The sequence below is a fragment of the Haematobia irritans genome, chromosome 1, assembly GCF_050003625.1.
Source record: "Haematobia irritans isolate KBUSLIRL chromosome 1, ASM5000362v1, whole genome shotgun sequence".
In the NCBI taxonomy this organism is placed as follows: domain Eukaryota; kingdom Metazoa; phylum Arthropoda; class Insecta; order Diptera; family Muscidae; genus Haematobia; species Haematobia irritans.
In genome coordinates, this window is record NC_134397.1 from 123,802,871 (window position 1) to 123,824,043 (window position 21,173).

The 21,173-nt window shown below is 35.0% G+C and overlaps 1 protein-coding gene across 5 annotated transcripts in view; it reads left to right on the forward strand.

The window, feature by feature from the left end:
* Nucleotides 1–21,173, forward strand: part of jvl (javelin-like) — a 380,644-nt gene continuing 359,471 nt past the window's right edge. For 4 of the 5 annotated variants that reach the window (XR_012718206.1, XR_012718205.1, XM_075291599.1 and 1 more), the window contains exon 1: nucleotides 3–1,662. Coding sequence is in view for 3 of the 5 variants with exons in the window: in XM_075291599.1 (XP_075147714.1) it covers nucleotides 973–1,662 (690 nt within the window). In the remaining 2 variants the exon portion in view is untranslated. Of the gene's footprint in view, nucleotides 1,663–21,173 lie in introns of all 5 variants that reach the window. The other variant, XM_075291596.1, reaches the window with a different exon arrangement.

Here is a 21,173-nt window from a genome sequence, read left to right on the forward strand (position 1 = left end):
TTCTGTTGGCAGAAGCATCAGGAAAAAAACAACAAATTGCAAAGTTATTAATAATTAAATTTCAAAGGAAACAAAGAAGTCAAAAATAGCAATAAACCGACGAATAAACATATTGTTTGAAATTCTACCTCGCGACGAATTGTATCGAAATCGGTGGAGTCGTGTCATTCGTCAGTGGTTGATTGAAGTGCAAAGAAAAAGTCTGACGTATAAATTCCGTGTATTTTCCATAAAAATTGCAATTATTATTTCTATAGTAAACGGTCTTAAATACATTGGTCATATAAACCACATTTGGTGAATAATTAACAGATAATTAGAAATTTGGATGTTTTGCAAATTTCTCTCCATATATCTGCCCCTTTTGCCTTGAGTCTTTGTGTGTGTTGTGTTCTACCTCTTGCAATTTTTTCTCGGTTTGTTTGTGTGCTGCCTTCTACCGTGTATAAGAAAAAAGAAGAAGATTTGGAGTTACTCCCCAATTTCCACGTATAGAAAGAAGTGCTAAAAAGTGTTTGAAGTGAATAGAAGTCGCCATAGAAGGCAGTCAGTTGTAATTCGGCGAAACCTCTCAAAATAATGTCGATGAATCTCTTGACAAATCTGTAAAGTTTAGAGTGACAAATGATGAATTTGTGCTTTTTATGACGCATGTTGGTATCACAACATGCCACAACAACAACAGAGACCACAAAAACAACAAACCGTCCAACAATCCAAAGGCACAACATTTGCCCAGTTTAAACAACAAGAAGAAGGAATTCGTGTGGCCACCACCTACAAGAAGACAAAGGACATTAAAGCTTTATAGTGTACACTTTTTTATTTGGCCACATTTTTTGGTTGTGTATTTCTGTTCATCGTTTTTGGGTGAATCGCAAAAAGGCGTCTGCATAAATTATTAGATCCTCCAGCCCTCCGTCCTGCCTCCCCTCCCATCCACCGGTAAAACGTTTATCGGTGTGAATATCTATGGCAACATTCGTGGACTACGATGACAATGAAGGCGGAGATGACAATTCCAGTGTTACCATATGCCCCGATATGGATGGGGATGCCGCCGATAGCTACAGTCATGCTGGAACACCAACACCAACGCCACAACTAGCGACAACTACCTCTTCCTCCAGCAACACCAAAATCTCCCAAACAACTCAGTGTATGTTTGGTAAAACAAAATCATCTGTTGGTATCTGTTCTAACGTTCAAGCAAACAATCATAAAAGTTCAAACAATACCATCAACGGTCTTGATGCAGGCGATATTATAAATACGGCAAATGCACCTGGTGTCAACGTTGATCTTGGGAAGGAGGTGGAAGCGGGAACTACAAGGTGCGGCTTCAAAACTAGTGATGCTACAACACAATCAGGTCTATTGCAAAATCGAGCAAATCAACAGCAATCAGCAGAAGCATTGGGCGTTAATGACACCACCGCTATAACTGTGGGATCATCGTCTTCTTCGTCCAGTGTCAAAAATTTATTATTGTGTCGTCGATTTAAGGATTCGGGCGATACGTTGCGCAACTTTACCTCATTGCCACTATTTATTTATGCCACTTCACCGTCAACTCATGCCACCTCAGCCGATGGAGTGGGTGTTGCACAAGTGGCTGTTAAAGCAGCTGAAGAAGCCGCTGCTGCAGCAAATAAGAAAAAGGTAATCCACAAAACATTATAATCGTCATCATTTTGCTTTTTTGAGATAATGGAAATTGGTTTTTTGGAAATCAAAAAATGGGTCTGCAAAACTATTTGGATATTTTAGCAATTAAAAGCGGGTACATATGGTAAATAAAAACAAGTAAGGAAAGTCTAAAGTCGGGCGGGACCGACTATATTATACCCTGTACCACTTTGCATATCTAAATTTTCGATACCATATCACATCCGTCAAATGTGTTGGGGGCTATATGTATGTATTTGTCCCAAATACATACATTTAAATATCACTCGATCTGAAAAGAATTTGATAGAGTTCTAAAAAATTTATAGACTCAAAATTTAAGTCGGCTAATGCACTAGGGTGGAACACAATGTTAGTAAAAAATATGGGAAACACTTAAATCCGAAGCAATTTTAAGGAAACTTCGCAAAAGTTTATTTATGATTTATCGCTCGATTTCGCTCGAAGGCTATATATGGGAGATATATCTAAATCAAAACCGATTTCAACCAAATTTGGCACGCAAAGCTACAATGCTAATTCTACTACCTGTGCAAAATTTCAACTAAATCGGAGAAAAAAATTGGCCTCTGTGGTAATATGAGTGTAAATCGGCCGAAAGCTATATATTGGAGCTATATCTAAATTTGAACCGATTTCAACCAAATTTGGCACGCATAGCTACAATGCTAATTCTACTCCCTGTGCAAAATTTCAACCAAATTGGGGTAAAACTCTGGCTACTGGGAACGTATTAGTGCATATCGGGCGAAAGATATATATGGGAGCTATATCTAAATCTGAACCGATTTCAATGAAATTAGGCACACTTGACTATAGTACTAATTGTTCTTCTTGTGCAAAATTTTAAGCAAATTAGTGTAAAACTCTGGCTTCTGGTGTCATATAAGTCCATATCGGGCGAAATATATATATGGGAGCTATATCTAAATCTGAACCGATTTCTTCCAAAATCAATAGGGATCTATTCTGAGCCAAAACACATACTTGTGGCAAATTTGAAGTCGATTGGACTAAAACTGCGACCTAGACGTTGATTACAAAAATGTGTTCACGGACAGACCGACATCCCTATATCGACTCAAGAGCCCACCCTGACCATTTTTGCCAAAGACACCATGTGTCTATCTCGTCTCCTTCTGGGTGTTGCAAACATATGCACTAACTTATAATACCCTGTTCCACAGTGTGGCCCAGGGTATAATAAATAAAGGGCGGGACCCGACTATATCATATCCTAAACCACCCCTTCTCAATCAATGGTTTGGGAAGTAAACCATATTTCCTTATTTATTTGCCACCAATATTGATTTCATTATCAAAAAAGAGGAAATCGCTAAATTGGTGTTGGTAATGTGGAAGTCTAAATTAGATCGCCTAATACCTAAAATTGAAAAATTTGAGTAAAGTTAGTTAATAAATAAGAGCATTATGGCCAAATTTGGGAAAGTAGAGCGGTACATATATGTGGGAGCTATATCTAAATCTGGACCGATTTCTCTTATTTTTGGCAGGTATATTTTATACTATAGAAAATTACATTGTGCCATTTTGAATAAGAGTGGTTACTAAATAATGCTATTATGGCCAAATTTGGAAAAATCGGGCGATACACATATATGGGGCTTATTTGTAAAAATCATTCGATTTTTTTCCAAACTCAATAGCGTTCGTCCTTGTGACATAAAAACACCATGTATCAAATGTCATCAATCAAATCGGTTAAATCTTGCGACTAATTAAGGATGACACTTAAATCCTAAACATCGAGATATAATGCATTTCATATCATTTTTAGTTTAAATTGTGTATATCGCTTTTTCTAAATTTTACAAATTTTTACTTCTATTTAGGACAATTTGGGTGATCAGTAAGCCTCCTACCCCTTCAAGAAGTTAAATCTTGTGACCGATATATATGAGTGCTATTTCAAACTCTTACCGATATAAACCACATTTGATATATCTCTTCATGGATCTAACATCTAGTACTCCATTTTGGAAAAAATTGCGGTTTATACATGCCTTAGAACTGAAAATCGACGATTGGACCATATGGGGGCTTTAGCCAAATATAGACCGATGTACACCAAATTCGACACACTTTCAGGCACATTGGATAAAAATTGCGCTGTCTTGACGCCCACGAAGTAAAATCAGGACCGATACACACCATATTTTTGGACCTCAAATACATCCAAATTTATAATTTCGCAAGTGGGATAAAAATTATGTTGTCTAGAAGCCTAAGTGTAAGTCGGGAGATCGGTTTATATTGAGGCTCACGAAAACATGGACCTACACACGTCATATTTAGCACAGCTTTATGTGGATTTCAAATTTATATCATGTAAATCGGATTTTTTTGAAAATTTTGTCAAATTTTTTTTCTATAGAAAATTTTGTCAAAATTTTATTTCTATAGAAAATTTTGTTAAAATGTTATTTCTATAGAAAATTTTGCCAAATTTTATTTCTATAGAAAATTTTGTCAAAATTTTATTTCTATAGAAAATTTTGTCAAAATTTTATTTCTATAGAAAATTTTGTCAAAACTTTATTTCTATAGAAAATTTTGTCAAAATTTTATTTCTATAGATAATTTTGTCAAAATTTTATTTCTATAGAAAATTTTGTCAAAATTTTATTTCTATAGAAAATTTTGTCAAAATTTTATTTCTATAGAAAATTTTGTCAAAATTTTATTTCTATAGAAAATTTTGTCAAAATTTTATTTCTATCGAAAATTTTGTCAAAATCTTATTTCTATAGAAAATTTTGTCAAAATTTTATTTCTATAGAAAATTTTGTCAACATTTTATTTCTATAGAAAATTTTGTCAAAATTTTATTTCTATAGAAAATTTTGTCAACATTTTATTTCTATAGAAAATTTTGTCAACATTTTATTTCTATAGAAAATTTTATCAAAATTTTATTTCTATAGAAAATTTTGTCAAAACTTTATTTCTATAGAAAATTTTGTCAAAATTTTATATCTATAGACAATTTTGTCAAAATTTATTTCTATAGAAAATGTCAAAATTTTATTTCTATAGAAAATTTTGTCAACATTTTATTTCTATAGAGAATTTTGTCAAAATTTTATTTCTATAGAAAATTTTGTCAAAAACCTTATTTTTATAGAAAATTTTGTCAAAATTTTATTTCTATAGAAAATTTTGTCAAAATTTTATTTCTATAGAAAAATTTGTCAGAATTTTATTTCTACAGAAAATTTTGTCAAAATATTATTTCCATACAAAATTTTGTCAAAATTTTATTTCTATTTTGTCAAAATTTTATTTCTATACAAAATTTTGTCAAAATTTTATTTCTATAGAAAATTAATTTATCTCTTAGTTCGATAATTATATAATGCAAAATCTACCAAAATATCAAGAATTATACCAATCTACCAAAGTGTTAAGCATCTACCATTTTTGGTAGAATTTATCAACTGTGGCAACCTCGGTCATATGCCCAATATATTGACCGATACACACCATATTTGGCATACCTATTTATGGTCCTAGATCTAGGTCTTCAATTTCAGGCAAATCGGAAAAAAATTGCGTGGTCCCGATTCTCAAAAAACCAAATCGGGGTCGGTTTATATGGAGGCTTTATATTACAAAACTTGACCGATGTAGCCCATCTGCCAACTTGGCCTGCTTGCAGACAAAACATCAATATGTATCCAATTTCAAGACGATAGAGCCATTTTTTAAAGAATTGACTTGTCCAAAAATTTTAAAAAAAGTTAATAAACTGTCTTTTCCAAATTTCGAAATAACCGAAATGACAATTTTTCCTCTTCACTATGCACTAATTGATATGACATTTCAATACGTAATCATTTACACTTTTCATGTGACCCTCGCATATGAAGTCATGTAGATCAGACTTGGTCTAAAATAGCTGTAAGATAATTGATAGATAGATGAAATGGTTGGTAGAATGTTCGTATAACAATCACCCACCACAAACCACTTCATTTCCACCATCCGAACATATGGAAGTTAATGCCATGCTATCCATATGATATAAAATGATTATTATTTTCACAACTTATACTATTTTTCTGTTTTGAGTTTTCATACATGCATCCGTTGTCTTTTGCAGACAGTTGTTTTTTGTTTTTGTCTTTGTTTTCTGAATATTCCATTGCACTTTGCCAAAGAGCTGTTTGAAACTCACCCCATTTGTTTAGATTGCTAGCAGTAGCTTTTGAATGTGGGTATGTTGCTGTTTAACTTCATACAAAAATTTTCGGCTTCGTTGATCACCTGTCTCATAGTCGGTAGTCCGGGCCATTTAGTTGTTGTTTTACACCCACCACTATTGGAAAAGGGGTCAAAAGCATATTCAAGCATATGATGCAAGTAGACTGTTAATAGGACACGGTTTAAAAACTCATAGAATAATGTCTGAATAATTGCTTCGAAAGAATGATTTTAGAGACAAATTGTTTACTCCTAGGAAATAAAGTATAGGGCACTATGATCGAAAATTCATAATATCCGTTTTTATTAGCGGATAAATGACTAAAGGATCTATCCTTCACATATAAATCTGGATGTCCATGTTATTCCATTTGGCAACAGTGGTCACATTTCTCTCGAGGATTAAATGTGTGGCCACCTTTTTCTAGGCCATACATTTTGCAATATCCGTTTTTACCATCGGCTAGAAGACTAAAAGATCTTTCACATATAAATTTGGATGTCCGGATCCATTTGCCACAGTGATCATATTTCTCTCGAGGAGTAGTACCTCCTCTTTTTTGTTTTTGGAATTACCAAACACGTTTTGTAATATCTATTTTTCCCCCACTGGTGAGGACTAACAGATCTATCTTTCACATATAAATCTGGTTGCCCATTTTTTTCCATTTGACCACAGTGGTCACATTTCTCTCGAGGTACCTCGACTTTTTTTCTAGGCCATATATAGGGGTTCCAAAACACATTATGCAATATCCGTTTTTGCCATCAGACTAAAGGATCTATCTTTCAAATAAATATCTCAATGGCCATTTTTTCCATTTAGCCACAGTGGTCACGCTTCTCTTGAGGAGCAGTGCATCCACTGTTTTGTAGGCCATATATTGGAACTCCCAAACACATTTTGCAATATTCGTGTTTTATCATCGAAGAGAAGACTTAAATATCAATCCTTCACATATAAATCTGGATGCCCTATTTTCCATGTGGCCACAGTGGTCACATTTCTCTCGAGGAATGAATAGTACGTCCACTTTTTGTAGACCATATATTGGAATTCTCCAGCACAGTTTGCAATATCCGGTTTTACAGTAGCAAAGAGGAAAAAAATGTATCTTTGACATATAAATCTGGATGGCCATCTTTTTCCAAAAAAAAAATGTATTCGTATATAAATCATTTTTCACATATAGATGACGCTGATACGAATATTCATATACAGATTTATTTTCGCTCACATAGAGAAATAATATTTTTTTAGACAAATGGACACCTTCCAAAATGTGGACAAAACTTAGGATGTGCATTTCTGGTAGGTTTAAATCAATTCAGTTTTTAAATGAATATTTTTGTTTTTAATTTCATATTTTCTTCTCGTGTTTACTTCTTTTTGGCATGTAGATAAATACATTTTTCTTAGCGTGTACGCGATCTATGAATAAATGGAATATATGTGCAATGGTTTATTTGTTTTGTTTTATTACTGTTGCTGTTACATTTTGCTGCTTACATATTTCTGTTTTTATTGTTCCGGTTCGATGAGTGTCAGTAAATGGTAACATCGTCGCTAGCATTGGTGGTAGCAATTCTGGCAAAAAGTGCGATCACCCGATGTTGTTACATGCGAAAATTGCAACAGTTGGATGTTATGGAAGGAGTGCTAATATTGTGTATTTGTTTTCGTTTTGAGGTATGATTATAATGTAATAATTTAATTTATTCGGAAGGACAACAATTTTGAGGTTATTGGTTTTTACGCCATCAAATGATGAATGCAGCACAATTTTCCATAAAAATAATTGTAGTTAGCAATGTCTACCATAATATCAGTCATACATCCTGAACACTGTACAGAATACTTTTTTTCTCCCCCAGACGAGGGTTTTACGAGAAATAACTGCTCTAAATAAGCATTCAATGGCTGCGCTAAACATGTCCAAACCTATCTATTGAAGAGTAGACAAATAGTCGTATTCATAATTGATCCAATATCCAAAAATAATTATTAACTCATAAACTTCCAGAAATTTTCTTCCAAAGATGTTGGTAATTTTAACTACACAAGAAGTTAACAGATTGGCTGATCAGTCCCCCGTCTGACACATAGATGACGTCGCTAGTATTAAATGCATATTATTTTTATATAGTACCAACCTTCAAATGATTCGTGTCAAAATTTGACGTCTGTAAGTCAATTAGTTTGTGAGATAGAGCGTCTTTTGTGAAGCAACTTTTGTTATTGTGAAAAAATTCGTGTTTTGATAAAATACTGTTTTCTGAAGGGGACAAATACGGTGGAAGCAAAAACTTGGCTTGATAATGAGTTTCCGGACTCTGCCTCACGGAAATCAACAATAATTGATTGGTATGCAAAATTCAAGCGTGGTGAAATGAGCACGGAGGACGGTGAACGCAGTGGACGCCCGAAAGAGGTGGTTACCGACGAAAACATCAAAAAAATCCACAAAATGATTTTGAATGACCGTAAAATGCATTTGATCGAGATAGCCGGGTGCCGCGCGAGCTCACATTTTACCAAAAACAACAACGTGTTGATGATTCTGAGCGGTGTTTGCAGCTGTTAACTCGTAATACACCCGAGTTTTTCCGTCGATATGTGACAATGGATGAAACATGGCTCCATCACTACACTCCTGAGTCCAATCGACAGTCGGCTGAGTGGACAGCGACCGGTGAACCGTCTCGAAAGCGTGGAAAAACTCAAAACTTCGCTGGCAAAGTAATGGCCTCTGAGAAGGAAAAAACCATCAACAGTGATATGGCGTTATTGGAGCGTTTGATGGTCGAAATCGCGGTAAAACGGCCCCATATGAAGAAGAAAAAAGTGTTGTTCCACCAAGACTACGCACCGTGCCACAAGTCATTTAGAACGATGGCAAAAATTCATGAATTGGGCTTCGAATTGCTTCCCCACACACCGTATTCTCCAGATCTGGCCCCCAGCGACCTTTTCTTGTTCTCAGACCTCAAAAGGATGCCCGCAGGGAAAAATTTGGCTGCAATGAAGAGGTGATCGCCGAAACTGAGGCCTATTTTGAGGCAAAACCGAAGGAGTACTACCAAAATGGTTTCAAATAATTGGAAGGTCGTTATAATCGTTGTATCGCTCTAGAAGGGAACTATGTTGAATAATAAAAACGAATTTTGACAAAAAAATGTGTATTTTCTTTGTTGGACCGGGGACTTATCAGCCAATCTGTTATTTTAATTCGAATTTTAATAAGTTTTATATGTTTTGATATTTTTGTGTGAAATACCCAGCAAAAACAAAAATTGGAAGTAGTTCTAAAGGCACAACTATAAAAGCACTTCCAAAAATGTTCTCCCATAGATGTTCTTTATTTTGACTAAACAAGAAGTTAATTTAATTCATTTTTTATAAATCGCTTGTTTCCTATTTTTAATGGATAATTTAAACTTTTTTGTTTTAAATATGTTAAAAACAGAGTAAGAAATAATATATTTGTACAAATTATTTAAATTTTGTCAAAAAAAATCAAAGGTCAAAAAGATCAAAGGTTACAGGGAAGCATTGGAATGCATTAAAAATCATAAAAAATTACAAAAATTAATTATTTGGCAAAATATCACAAAATTTTTTGATTCACATCCAAAACACTTAATTCGGATCACAGCTTAAGAAGTGATTCAAATTCAGTACAACCGCTGTTGAAATGGTGGACATTCTATGGTGGACATCTATGACAAGCCCATGTTAAATTCATCGCTTCTGTGCCAAGAAAGACATATTCTCTACTTTTTTGGCGACGGGTTTTCTGATGGGTAGGTTAAAAACTGAGTAAAAATTAATAAATTGGTACAAATTATTTAAAATTTTTCGAAAAAAGTGCTAATGGCCTGTTCCTGTATATCGAACGAAAGCTTTCTTTCGTATTCCAAACGAAAGAAAATTGATTTTTGTTCTTTTATTTCGAAAGGCAAGTCACTTCATATTTTGTTGTCGAGTAATAAACGAACATATACAATAAGTGCCAAGAAAAAAGTAAAAGCATTGTTAACATTTGAATGAATTCTCAGGCCAAAAATTTAAAAATACTAATTTTTAATAATCAATGTATTCTCATACAAACGAGTCGAACTTTCAAAAATAGAACAACCCAAATTCATTCGAATTCGAGTGACTGCCTTTCTTTCGAACTGGTTTTCGTTCGATATACAGGAACAGGGCATAAATCAATTCTAGAAAAATTGCGATTTTTTGAAAATATTTGAAGTCCAACAAGCGTATTATACAAAAAATTACTTATTCGGCAAAATATCACAAAATTTTTTAATTCACATCCAAAATACTGAATTCGGATCACACCTTAAGAAGTGATGCAAATTCAGTGCAACGGCTGTTGAAATGGTGAACATCCCATGTTAAATTCATCGCTTTTGCGACAATTTAGAACTACTTCTGGATCCAAAAAAGAACATTTTCACTACTTTTGGCCACGCATATTTTGCTGGGTTCTATCCGTTGGTGACACTCTAGAGTTCAATACAAGTTCAGCATTCCCAAAATTTCATATGTTCGAAGTGCCACATGTTTTTTTTATTGGATACAGGAGAGATATGTGGTATAAAATGAAAATGTATGAACAGTTGAAGTTTGGTCAGGTGTTAGCATAGATCAAATACCAGCAACCAACCAACCTACCACCATCATCATGATAAAAACATTTGGTTTTTATTTCAATTTAGATACAGAAAAATCATTAATGATCTTCCGGTCCAAATTCTATTGTTATCTGAACTGTCCCACACGCACAACATCCGTTGTGTAGTGTGGCTGATGGGCTAAAATGTCATCGTAGTGTAGTGTAGTCGGTTACCACCCAGAAATTAAAACACCGAATTAAATCAACCAAATATAAAAAGATCGGGAATGAAGAGGAACAATCTACCACCAAGCAAGCATTCAGTTAGTGGTGTTACGGTTAAGCATGCAATTCAATCTAATTTCATTTTAAAGAGGGAAACTTGGTTGATGCAGCCACTTGTCTGTTAATTCTGATGATTGCTATACAATGGATTCTCTCCCCTTCTCAAGTGGCAATAGAATAAAGCCGAAACCACAGCATTTTTTAGCAGCTCTAATTCATCAAAAAACTCCTATGTATGTGGCATTGATTGTGGTTGGCCGCAAATTTTTTAGTTGGCAGCCACTTGTTTTCCATCTACCGTTCCACTATAAACATATGACTTGTGAGTTATTAGGAACAACACCCCGACATGGTTAGTGAGTGCTGAGTCGATTTAGTACAAAGAAGCGTGCTATTTATATATGAGACTAGCGAAATGCGGTGGCATAGGGGCTAAAAAGACGAGCGGAGTAGACTAAAATAATCCAACGGAATATGTAGACCAACACATTTGAGAAGTACGAATTATTAACAAGTAGGGGAAGTCTAAAGTCAGATGGGGCCCACTACACCGTCAAAAAAAAAATCGCTTCTGTAACATATACTCCCAAACGCATTCTGCTTGCAACATATATATTTTCAGGATTGGTCTACACAAAATATTTGTATTGTTCAAACATATTATGTTTCGCCTTTGGCATACACTGGTAGAAAAATCTTAATGAAATTTTCTTGTGTGTAAACATTTTTAAAGCGACAATTGTTTACTTCCATTTTGTTACTTGAAACAAACTTTCTCGGTCTCTCTTTCTAAACACATATATGTTTATAGGCAATTTCTAAATTGATATATGTTTGCATCCACACATATTATATTTTAAAAAATATAATATTAATATGTATATGTCGCAAACATTTTATGCTAGATTATGAACATTATGTTATGTGCATGCACTTAAAAATAATCTACCAAAATTTGGAGAAAATTTGACACGAAAATTTTACGAAATATTGGAGCTAACTATTAAAACAAATCAATAGTCGATTGTTTCTATGAGCTCAAGCCTAACAAAATTAATAATCAGAATGATCATAATATAGGTAAACAATACACAAAAATACGTAAAATTTTATTTCTTTAGAAAATTTTGTCAAAATTTTATTTCTATTGAAAATTTTATCAAAATTTTATTTCTTCAGAAAATTTTGTCAAAATTTTATTTCTATAGAAAATTTTGTCTAAATTTTATTTCTTTAGAAAATTTTGTCAAAATTTTATTTCCTTAGAAATTATACAATTATACAAAATTTTATCAAAATTTTTATTTTTTTGGAAAATCTTGTCAAAATTTTATTTCTTTAGCATATTTTGTCAAAATTTTATTTCTTTACAAAATTTTGTTAAAATTTTAGTTCTTTAGAAAATTTTGTCAAAATTTTATTTCTTTAGAAAATTTTGTCAAAATTTTATTTCTTTAAAAAATTTTGTCAACATTTTATTTCTATTTAAAATTTGTGGAGTATCTCTTAGTTGGAGAGGAATCTACCAAACATCAAGAAAATCTACCAAAACATCAAGAATTCTACCAATCTACCAAACAGTACAACAACAATACCCAAACGTAATATTTTATTTCCATAGAAAATTTTGTCAAAACTTTTTCTATTGAAAATTTTGTAAAACTTTATTTCTTTAGAAAATTTTGTGAAAATGTTATTACTTTAGAAAATTTTGTCAAATTTTTATTTCTTTTTTTTACTGGATACCCTAAGCCGTGAAGGACTAAAAGAAAACAGAGTACTCGCTTATCCAGAACATCTCCAAAAATATGCAACTCTGTCATCAGCTGTTTAAAAACAATCACAGAAAAGAAGTTAAATCTTACATTTTTAATATATGAAATGCTCCAATTTGTAATAAATATTTACTGCTGCGATTATTTATGACACTGTACCATTTTTAATTTCATGTTTTTTGATAAATTAGTCACAATAAGTTGCTATTGTGAATCACTTTATCAAAATACAATCCGGCAGCATCGGCGCGACTTGCACTGATGAGTTGTTCTGGATAGAACACCAGTGCAACGATGTTCTGGATAGCCCACACAAATGTTGCATCCAGTGATAAAAGAAAACAGCCCTATCGTTGCACTGGTGTTTGATAAAGTGACGCTTCATCGATTCACAATAGCACTTTATTGTGACAAATTTATCGAAAAACATGAAATTCAAAGTGGTATAGTGTCATAAATAATCGCAGCAGTAAATATTTATTACTAATTGGAGCATTTCATACATTAAAAATGCAAGATTTCACTTATGTTCTGTGATTGTTTTTGAATAGCTGATGACAGAGTTGCATGTGTTTGGAGATGTCCTGGATAAACGAGTACTCTGTTTTCTTTTAGTCCTTCACGGCTTAGGGTATCCAGTGCTAAAAGAAAACAGTCCTATTGTCAAAGACACCATGTGTCTATCTTGCCTTCTTATGGGTGTTGCAAACGTATGCACAAACTTTATCGTCGTTTTTAAAGACACGCATGGAATGGGTTGACACAACGCGGTATTACATTCAGAGAAAAAGGATTTTAGAGATTTTTACAAACGCAATCCTGTAAAAACTTTTTTGGAAACACTCAAATGAAAAGTCGTACTGCAACCGTCGTGTAGCCCAAACTTTTCTCCTTCTGATTTACCACTTGTTCCAATCGATGACGCAAAGTCCAAAGACGATGGAAAATACTTCGATTGACCAGACTGTTGCAGTTTTTTTCGGATGAATTTTCAAATATTTGAAACAATTTCGCATTTTAAAATTTTCTAAATTGAACCTACCCCGGAAGGGTTCACGTTTTTTTTTTTTGGTTCGAGGGAAATGCATTTTGGGAAAGTTACTTACAAACAATTATCAATGACTGAAATATACATAGCAATCTACGCAATATGCCAAACCCTCCCAATTGTGAATTATGTGTGTTAGATGTCTGCTAATACCAGCAGAGTAGTCTAGTAAATGAATGAACGAATAAACGTTTGAACGATGGTTAAAAAATCACCCATCCCATCTAGTTTTACCAAAATGCAATCCATAGCATATGTTCTAGTCCTCCTACCAAATATATAATTCCCGTTTCAAGCGTTGGCGGAGGTACTGGATCAACAATTTGCCACGATGTCGGAGCCAGCAGCATTGCAGATGATTATGACGATTCTGGTTATGATTCCGCCATAGTGGATACACTTGGTAGAGCCACAACATGAACATAAAGATTAATATTGGAAAGCATAAGCGTCAAATTATATCGCCTCATCACCCGCCAATTGTCTGTCTGCTATAGTAATTTCTCTATGGGTTCGAGAAAAAAGATAGAGCATATGGATGAAGTAAATTCATCTGAATTTATTCAGCCGTTTAACGTTCACTGAATTTTGCGGTAAATACTTTAAACGTGTGCATCATGAATGGCGATGATGATGAGAATGATGATGTTGTGGATGGATTATTATTCAGAGCGCAGTTTTTAAAGGAAATACTTTTAATCTACTTACACTGTGAAAAATATGCACGTTAAAGACTTCTGCTGAAGATCCAGAAAAGAAGATACACGCAAAGAAAAAAAAAACGTTTGGAAAACGTGTACCGAAAACGTTTTTCTTTTGTTAGAGTTTTTTTGAATTTCTTCGAAAATGTTAAACTTTTATCACCAAAAAATTTGTTTGCTACAAAATTTTTATTTTTTCAATAAAAAAAATTATTTTTGAACCAAAACCACAGTGCATTTCGTTTATATAAAGCACTGTTCTTTTCTGACTTTAACCCCCATTTTCATGAAACTCAGTTAGTGCTTCGTTAGCTAACGAACTTTTAAACCGCACTATGAACATATCTGTCATCTTGCCTATATATTCCATACGTCAGTTAGAAACTTAACTGCTGAAAATTCTTAAGTTAAAGTTAACCGGAGAGAAGACATTTGCAATTTACTTTCTGTTAACTGGCAGTTAAAGCCTAGGCTGGGTTAGGTTAGGTTAGGTTAAAGTGGCAGCCCGATTTAGATTCAGGCTCACTTAGACTATTCAGTCCATTGTGATACCACATTAACTAAAAGTACCTATTACATATGAGCACTTCAGTTAAAGCCTAACGGAGCTAACATGAAAATGGCCGTAAGTCTTTAATAAGACACATTTTACAGTTTCATAGTAAAAATTTAATACAGTAGTATGTAATGTTGAACACCTTTTCGGAATCTTCCGAACATATATGGAATATATGTAAAAAAAAAAACAAAAACAAAAAAAAATTTTTTGGTGTTCGGTCGAAGCAGGGATCGAACCCAGGACCCTTGAAATGCAAGGCGGACGTAGCAACCACTGCTCCACGGTGCCCAACTAAATGTATGTTTCTGTTAAATAAAGTTTGTTTAATCGGCTCGTGGGCGCTGCAAGATATGCTATATAAATATAACTTCTATGGATAATTGTCTATTGATGATAATAACAGCTGCATAGCTCAGTGGATAGTGTGTTGGCTTACAAATTGCATGGTCCGCGGTTCGGTTCTCCGGCTAGGCGAAAGGTAAAATTTAAAAAATTTATAAAATCAAATAATTTCTTCTACATTGTTTGTATTACAGAAAAAGGTGCTAAGAACTAAAAAACCTCGTGGAAGTGAGAAAGATGTAAGGGAAAATGCAATTAGCCAGAAAAGATTGTTTTTGAGTTAGTCTTTATGAAATTGTTTTTACATCCTGGAAAAAATAAACGTTTATCACAAAAAGTATATACTTTTCTTCCAAATAAACTTCCTTAAAACAAAAAGCAAATGAGAAACGAGCTTTGTTTGTCTAAAATTTCATTTGGGACGAAAGAATTATTTTTTGCATGTATAATACGACCTTAGCTCTTTAAATCAAGGAATTCGTATGTCTCCTAGCCGCTCTGAACTTTTAATGTAGTGGTTCAAAAGCGTTTCCATCGCAAACCTCAAAAGAGAATTGTGTCTTTACTTCAATTCTCCCCTTTTTTGACTCGGAATCGATACCAAAATTATTAGTGTAAAGACACAATCTTTGGATCACAATGGACTGAATAGTCTAAGTGAGCCTGAATCTTAATCGGGTTGCCACTTTAACCTTGGATAGGGCAAACTTTTTTTCAGTGTATGTGAAATAAAAGAACTGCAATCGGAAAAGAGGAAGCTGAGCTATAGTAGACTATTTTTAATAAAATAAAAATATAAAAGATAATCCACAATAGACTGGCATTAAGGTTGTTTTTTCACGCTAAAAAAACGATGTTTTCTCGATTTCTAGTCCATGTAAGCTTCACTGTTCGAAATTTCGAACACGGTTTTCTGGTAAAATGAAGAATCGGAAAATGTCTTAGAGTAGAAGTTAGAGGTGTGCACGTAACACGAAATTGTCGTGACTCACGAAAATTTTCGTGACTCTCGCGCGAGTCACGCTCATGGCAACGGCGTGAGTGTGCGTGATTAACAAACCCAAATGTCGTACGTGAGCGTGAGTCACGAAAATATTATCTTCGTGAGTGTGCGTGAGTAAAGATTTACGCTTACGAAAAAATCCCGCTCACCAACATAAAACGCTTAGGAGTTAAATTCATTTACAATTTTAGTGACACCTTGGATGTGAAGAGTGTAATAACGCACTCGATTTTAATAATGCTCCTGTTTTCAGACACGTCGCTAAGGCAAATTACTCAAAAAATTGTTTGTGAGTCACGACTTTTTCGTGCGTGAGTACAAATTTTCGTTTCGTGAGTGTGAGTGAGTCCCACCAAACAATATCGTGCGTGAGTAAGATTTTTCCGTCGTGAGTGTGCGTGAGCGTGAGTAAACTATTACTCACGTGCACATCTCTATCTTAGAGCTGATTTTTGATATCAATGGGTTCTAATTACCATAAAAAATATATTTTCTTACCGAAAAACACATTAACCTCTTCTTGTACTAACTAAGATCCAAATCTACATCTTTTATTTCAGGTACGTTCCGAAACCAAATTTAGTCTATATCCCATGTTAAATTTAAATAAGTAAGTATCTTACCTTTCTGATCTAGCAATCAAATGTATAATAGATTTCCAAGCGTCCAATTTCTGCCACAAAAGTGTGAAATGTTTTTCTCTAATTGATTCTTTTAGTACACCATATAACGAACATTGTATTAAAATTGTCCTGATAATTTTGAGACAATATCAGGATTCCGGCTGGCAATCAAATCCGGGATCTTCATCGATACAGACTGATCCCTCTCACAGCACTACCAAAGGCCACAAGCATTGGCGTTTATAGCCTCGGTAGCACAGTCGAAGTGCGTTAGTCTTGCATAGCGAAGGTGCGTGAAATAAGTCAATTTCTTGTTGAAGTGTCTGCTGAAGGATTTACAACCTGTCGCATTTACAGCGCATCCATTCCCACTCCACGGTTAACAGTAACATTTAAACCTAAACGGCGTTAAAACATAATCAATGGTGATAATCGTACACTGTGAAGCCTGAGAGAAGTCAATAACTGTTAATGCTGCTTCAACAACAAAAACTACTGGTGTTGTGGTCATAAGTCAGGAGTATTATGGCGCCTGACAACAAGGTTTTGGTCTATACCTACTCTCTGTGTCTCAGCAGACATTTGGGAAATATTTAGTAAAATTAGTTCCTACACTGAAAGCGGACAAGGTTTCCATTATACTTCTTACACCTATGATTAAGATACTGGAAGCGATCCTCCGCATTCCTTTGCTCAACATCGTCCCCTAGTCACTCGCCGGGATAGAGCCCCACAACTGTCCTTGGTGAAAGATCGGCCAAGATATCAGAGGTACGGAATAGAAAGTGGCAGCCCAAGCGATCACTGTTCTCGTGGCCTTTGAAACTGTTAACCAACCCTCACTCTTGAGAGATATAATCTCAATAGATGGATATCATGACTGAAAATCGTATGCCGAGTTCAGCGGGGGTAGAGACCTTATCCTGGAAGCAATCCTTCACGTAATATCATTACCTAGCCGACCGCCAGGACCGCCAGGTTTCCCACCACTGCCCTTGGTGATAAAACGATCATGATATCTGAGGGACTGAATAGGAAGACGCCGCACAAGCGCTCTATTTTCGTGGCATTTGTGAAAGCCTTTGAAACGGTTAGCTAATACACCTCTTGAGAGATATTATGGATACCTCCCTCCCTTATAATCCCAAGAGATGCCAAGTTCAGCGGGGGTACAGATCTTTGTCAAGGAGGAATAGGTTCGGTTAGGTTAGGTGGCAGCCCGATCAGGCTCACTTAGACTATTCAGTCCATTGTGATACCACATTGGTGAACTTCTCTCTTATCACTGAGTGCTGCCCGATTCCATGTTAAGCTCAATGACAAGGGACCTCCTTTTTATAGCCAAGTCCGAACGGCGTTCCACACTGCAGTGAAACCACTTAGAGAAGCTTTGAAACACTCAGAAATGTCACCAGCATTACTGAGGTGGGATAATCCACCGCTAAAAAACTTTTTGGTGTTCGGTCGTAGCAGGAATCGAACTCACGACCTTGTGTATGCAAGGCGGGCATGCTACGGTTCACTAAAAGGAACGACTGTCACTAGTTCCATCTCTTTCGTTCTCATCGTTCCTTTTGACATTTAGTTTTATTTTCAATTTACGCTCCATCGTTCATCGGATCGCAGTTTGATTTTTTTACTTCTGTTTGAGCCATTTGCCAATACATTCATTTTGGCGCGTATGTATTTAAACCATTGATTGATATGCTGCTTTTTAATAGAATCTTTAATTCCTTCACAAACGACAAAAAAATCGTAATTTCTTGCAATGAATAATTTTGCCCAGAGTATAGTATTATTCAATCCAAAAATCCATCCAAAGAGTTTGGCTTCCTGAATTTAGTTACTTCCTTAAATTTTTTTATATTACTATAAACTATTTTAAGTAATTTCACTCAATTTTTCCATATTTTTGTATCTTTCAATTGACCACGAACTTCGTTAAACAAAGTAAACAAACAATGTAATGTCTGTCTTTAGTAGATGACAGTGATGACAAATATACAAATCCGGAACGAAAAGGAACGATGGACCGATTTGAAGGAACTAGTTCCTTTGTACAAAAGGAACGATGAGTTCGAATCACTACGGTGAACGATTTTGCCCAAGACTAATGCTAACCATTGCACCACGGTGGCTCCCAAGGAAGAATAAACAAGACATTTATTGTAAGGGAGCCACCGTGGTGGAATGATTATCATGCCCTCGTTGCATACACAGGGTCGTGGGTTCAAACCCAGTTTCGACCGAACACCGAAAAATTTTTTTTTTTTCAGTGATAAATTATCTTATCTCAGTAATACTGGTGACATTTCAGAGAGTTTCAAGGCTTCTCTAAGTGGTTTTACCGCAATGTGGAACACCGTTAGGACTAGGCTATAAAAAGGAGGTCTCTCAATGATAAGAGAGAAGTTCACCACTGTGGTATCATAATGGACTGAATAGTCTATGTGAGCCTAAAAGAACGGTTTGTCACTATACCTAATCTAACCTAACCCATTCAACAGAAGAAAATAATCAAGAAGGTTCAACGGTTAAAACTAGAAGTGCCCATATGTAATAGGTACTTTTAGTTAATGTGGTATCACAATGGACTGAATAGTCTATGTGAGCCTGAATCTTAATCGGGCTGCCACTTTAACCTAACCTAACCTAACCCCTTGACCCACCAGCACCTCACTAAGTGCCGAAGTGCAGAACAGCTCAACTTTACCAGAATTAGAAGAGATTTTTCCAAATCATCCATCCCCGATTTGGTTCGACCATTGAATGGAACTAAGCTCAATTGGTCACCTGAGCGGTGAAAATAGCGATGAAGGGATAGAGTGGGCACTGAGAATGCTTAACATGTGGATTCTCTCAGTACCACTTAAAGGTCTTCATAGACATACATTTGCTTCCTATATTATGTACATGTCCCAGGGACAATCGCATATTGGAAAAACCAATATGGCATTGGAGCACGTATCAATAAACGACTGTTTCTGTTTCTAACTTCTTAACCCCAATCATAGATTTTTACCTTAAGTTCTTTAAATATTCCCGTACTTCTGCATCTGCATTTATCCTTAACATTTCCCACCTTAGTGACCTTATTTTGAAGCACTGCTGCTAACACTGTAGGCATATAGAGCCAATTATTCCTATCTCTGTGAGTGCTTCCCTTGATTTCATCTAAGATTTGAACTTAACCTTCTTTTGGCCAATGGTGTTTTTCTTTCGACCAAATACCCAACCGCCTATATTGTTACCAAAGAAGATGCTAATGATGCTACCCAGATGATGATGATATTTCTGATGTGGCGTCTGAGCTATTACACGATAGAAGGTAACATTGGGTTTACATGGGATGCCCTAGCTGTTGTTGCCATTGCAACATGATTTCCTCACGCACACTCATAGACATTCATTGTCTTGGCATTGTAGGCAAACATTTGACATTCCATGTACGTTTAAGGTCGTTCAGAGTTTGGACGCTTTATTGGTGCTTTTTGTTGTTGTGGCTTGTCAACACATTCATTCAATCGTGTCGGAAAAATCACAACAGATGACCCTCTCATAGCGCTAATATATGTAGGTTCTCAGTCTTGAGATATACAATTGAAGAGTCAGATGATATTCGAAACAGAAAAAAACAAGTAAGGAAAGTATAAAGTCGGGCGGGCCGACTATATTATACCCTGCACCACTTTGTAAATCCACATTTTCGATACTATATCAAATCGGTCAAATGTGTTGGGTGCTATATATTAAGGGTTTTGTCCCAAATACATACATTTAAATCTCCATCTGAACAAAATTTATAATCTATAGACTTAAAATTTAAGTCGGCTAATGCCCTGGGATGATAGTGTACCATTCCAGGGCATAAAAAAATATGGGAAACATTTTAATCTGAGCCAATTTTGAGGCAACTTCGCAAAAGTGTATTTATGATTTATCGGTCGATCGATATGTATTAGAAATAAAGGAAAATTTGAGTCACTTTTACAAGTTTTCGACTTAGCAGTGGCGATTTTTTGAGGACAATGTGGGTATTTTGGTAATGTTTGCCCAAATCGGAAAAGCATATATATGGAAGCTATATAGAAATCTGAACCGATTTCAACCAAATTTGACATGCATTCTTAGTATTTTAATTCTACTCCCTGTGCAAAATTTCACGTAAATCGGACTACAACTTTGAACTCTGTGGTCATATGACGGAAAATCGGGCGAAAGATATATATGGGAGTTATATCTAAATCTGAACAGATTTCAATAAAATTTAACACACTTGACCACACTACTAATTGTACT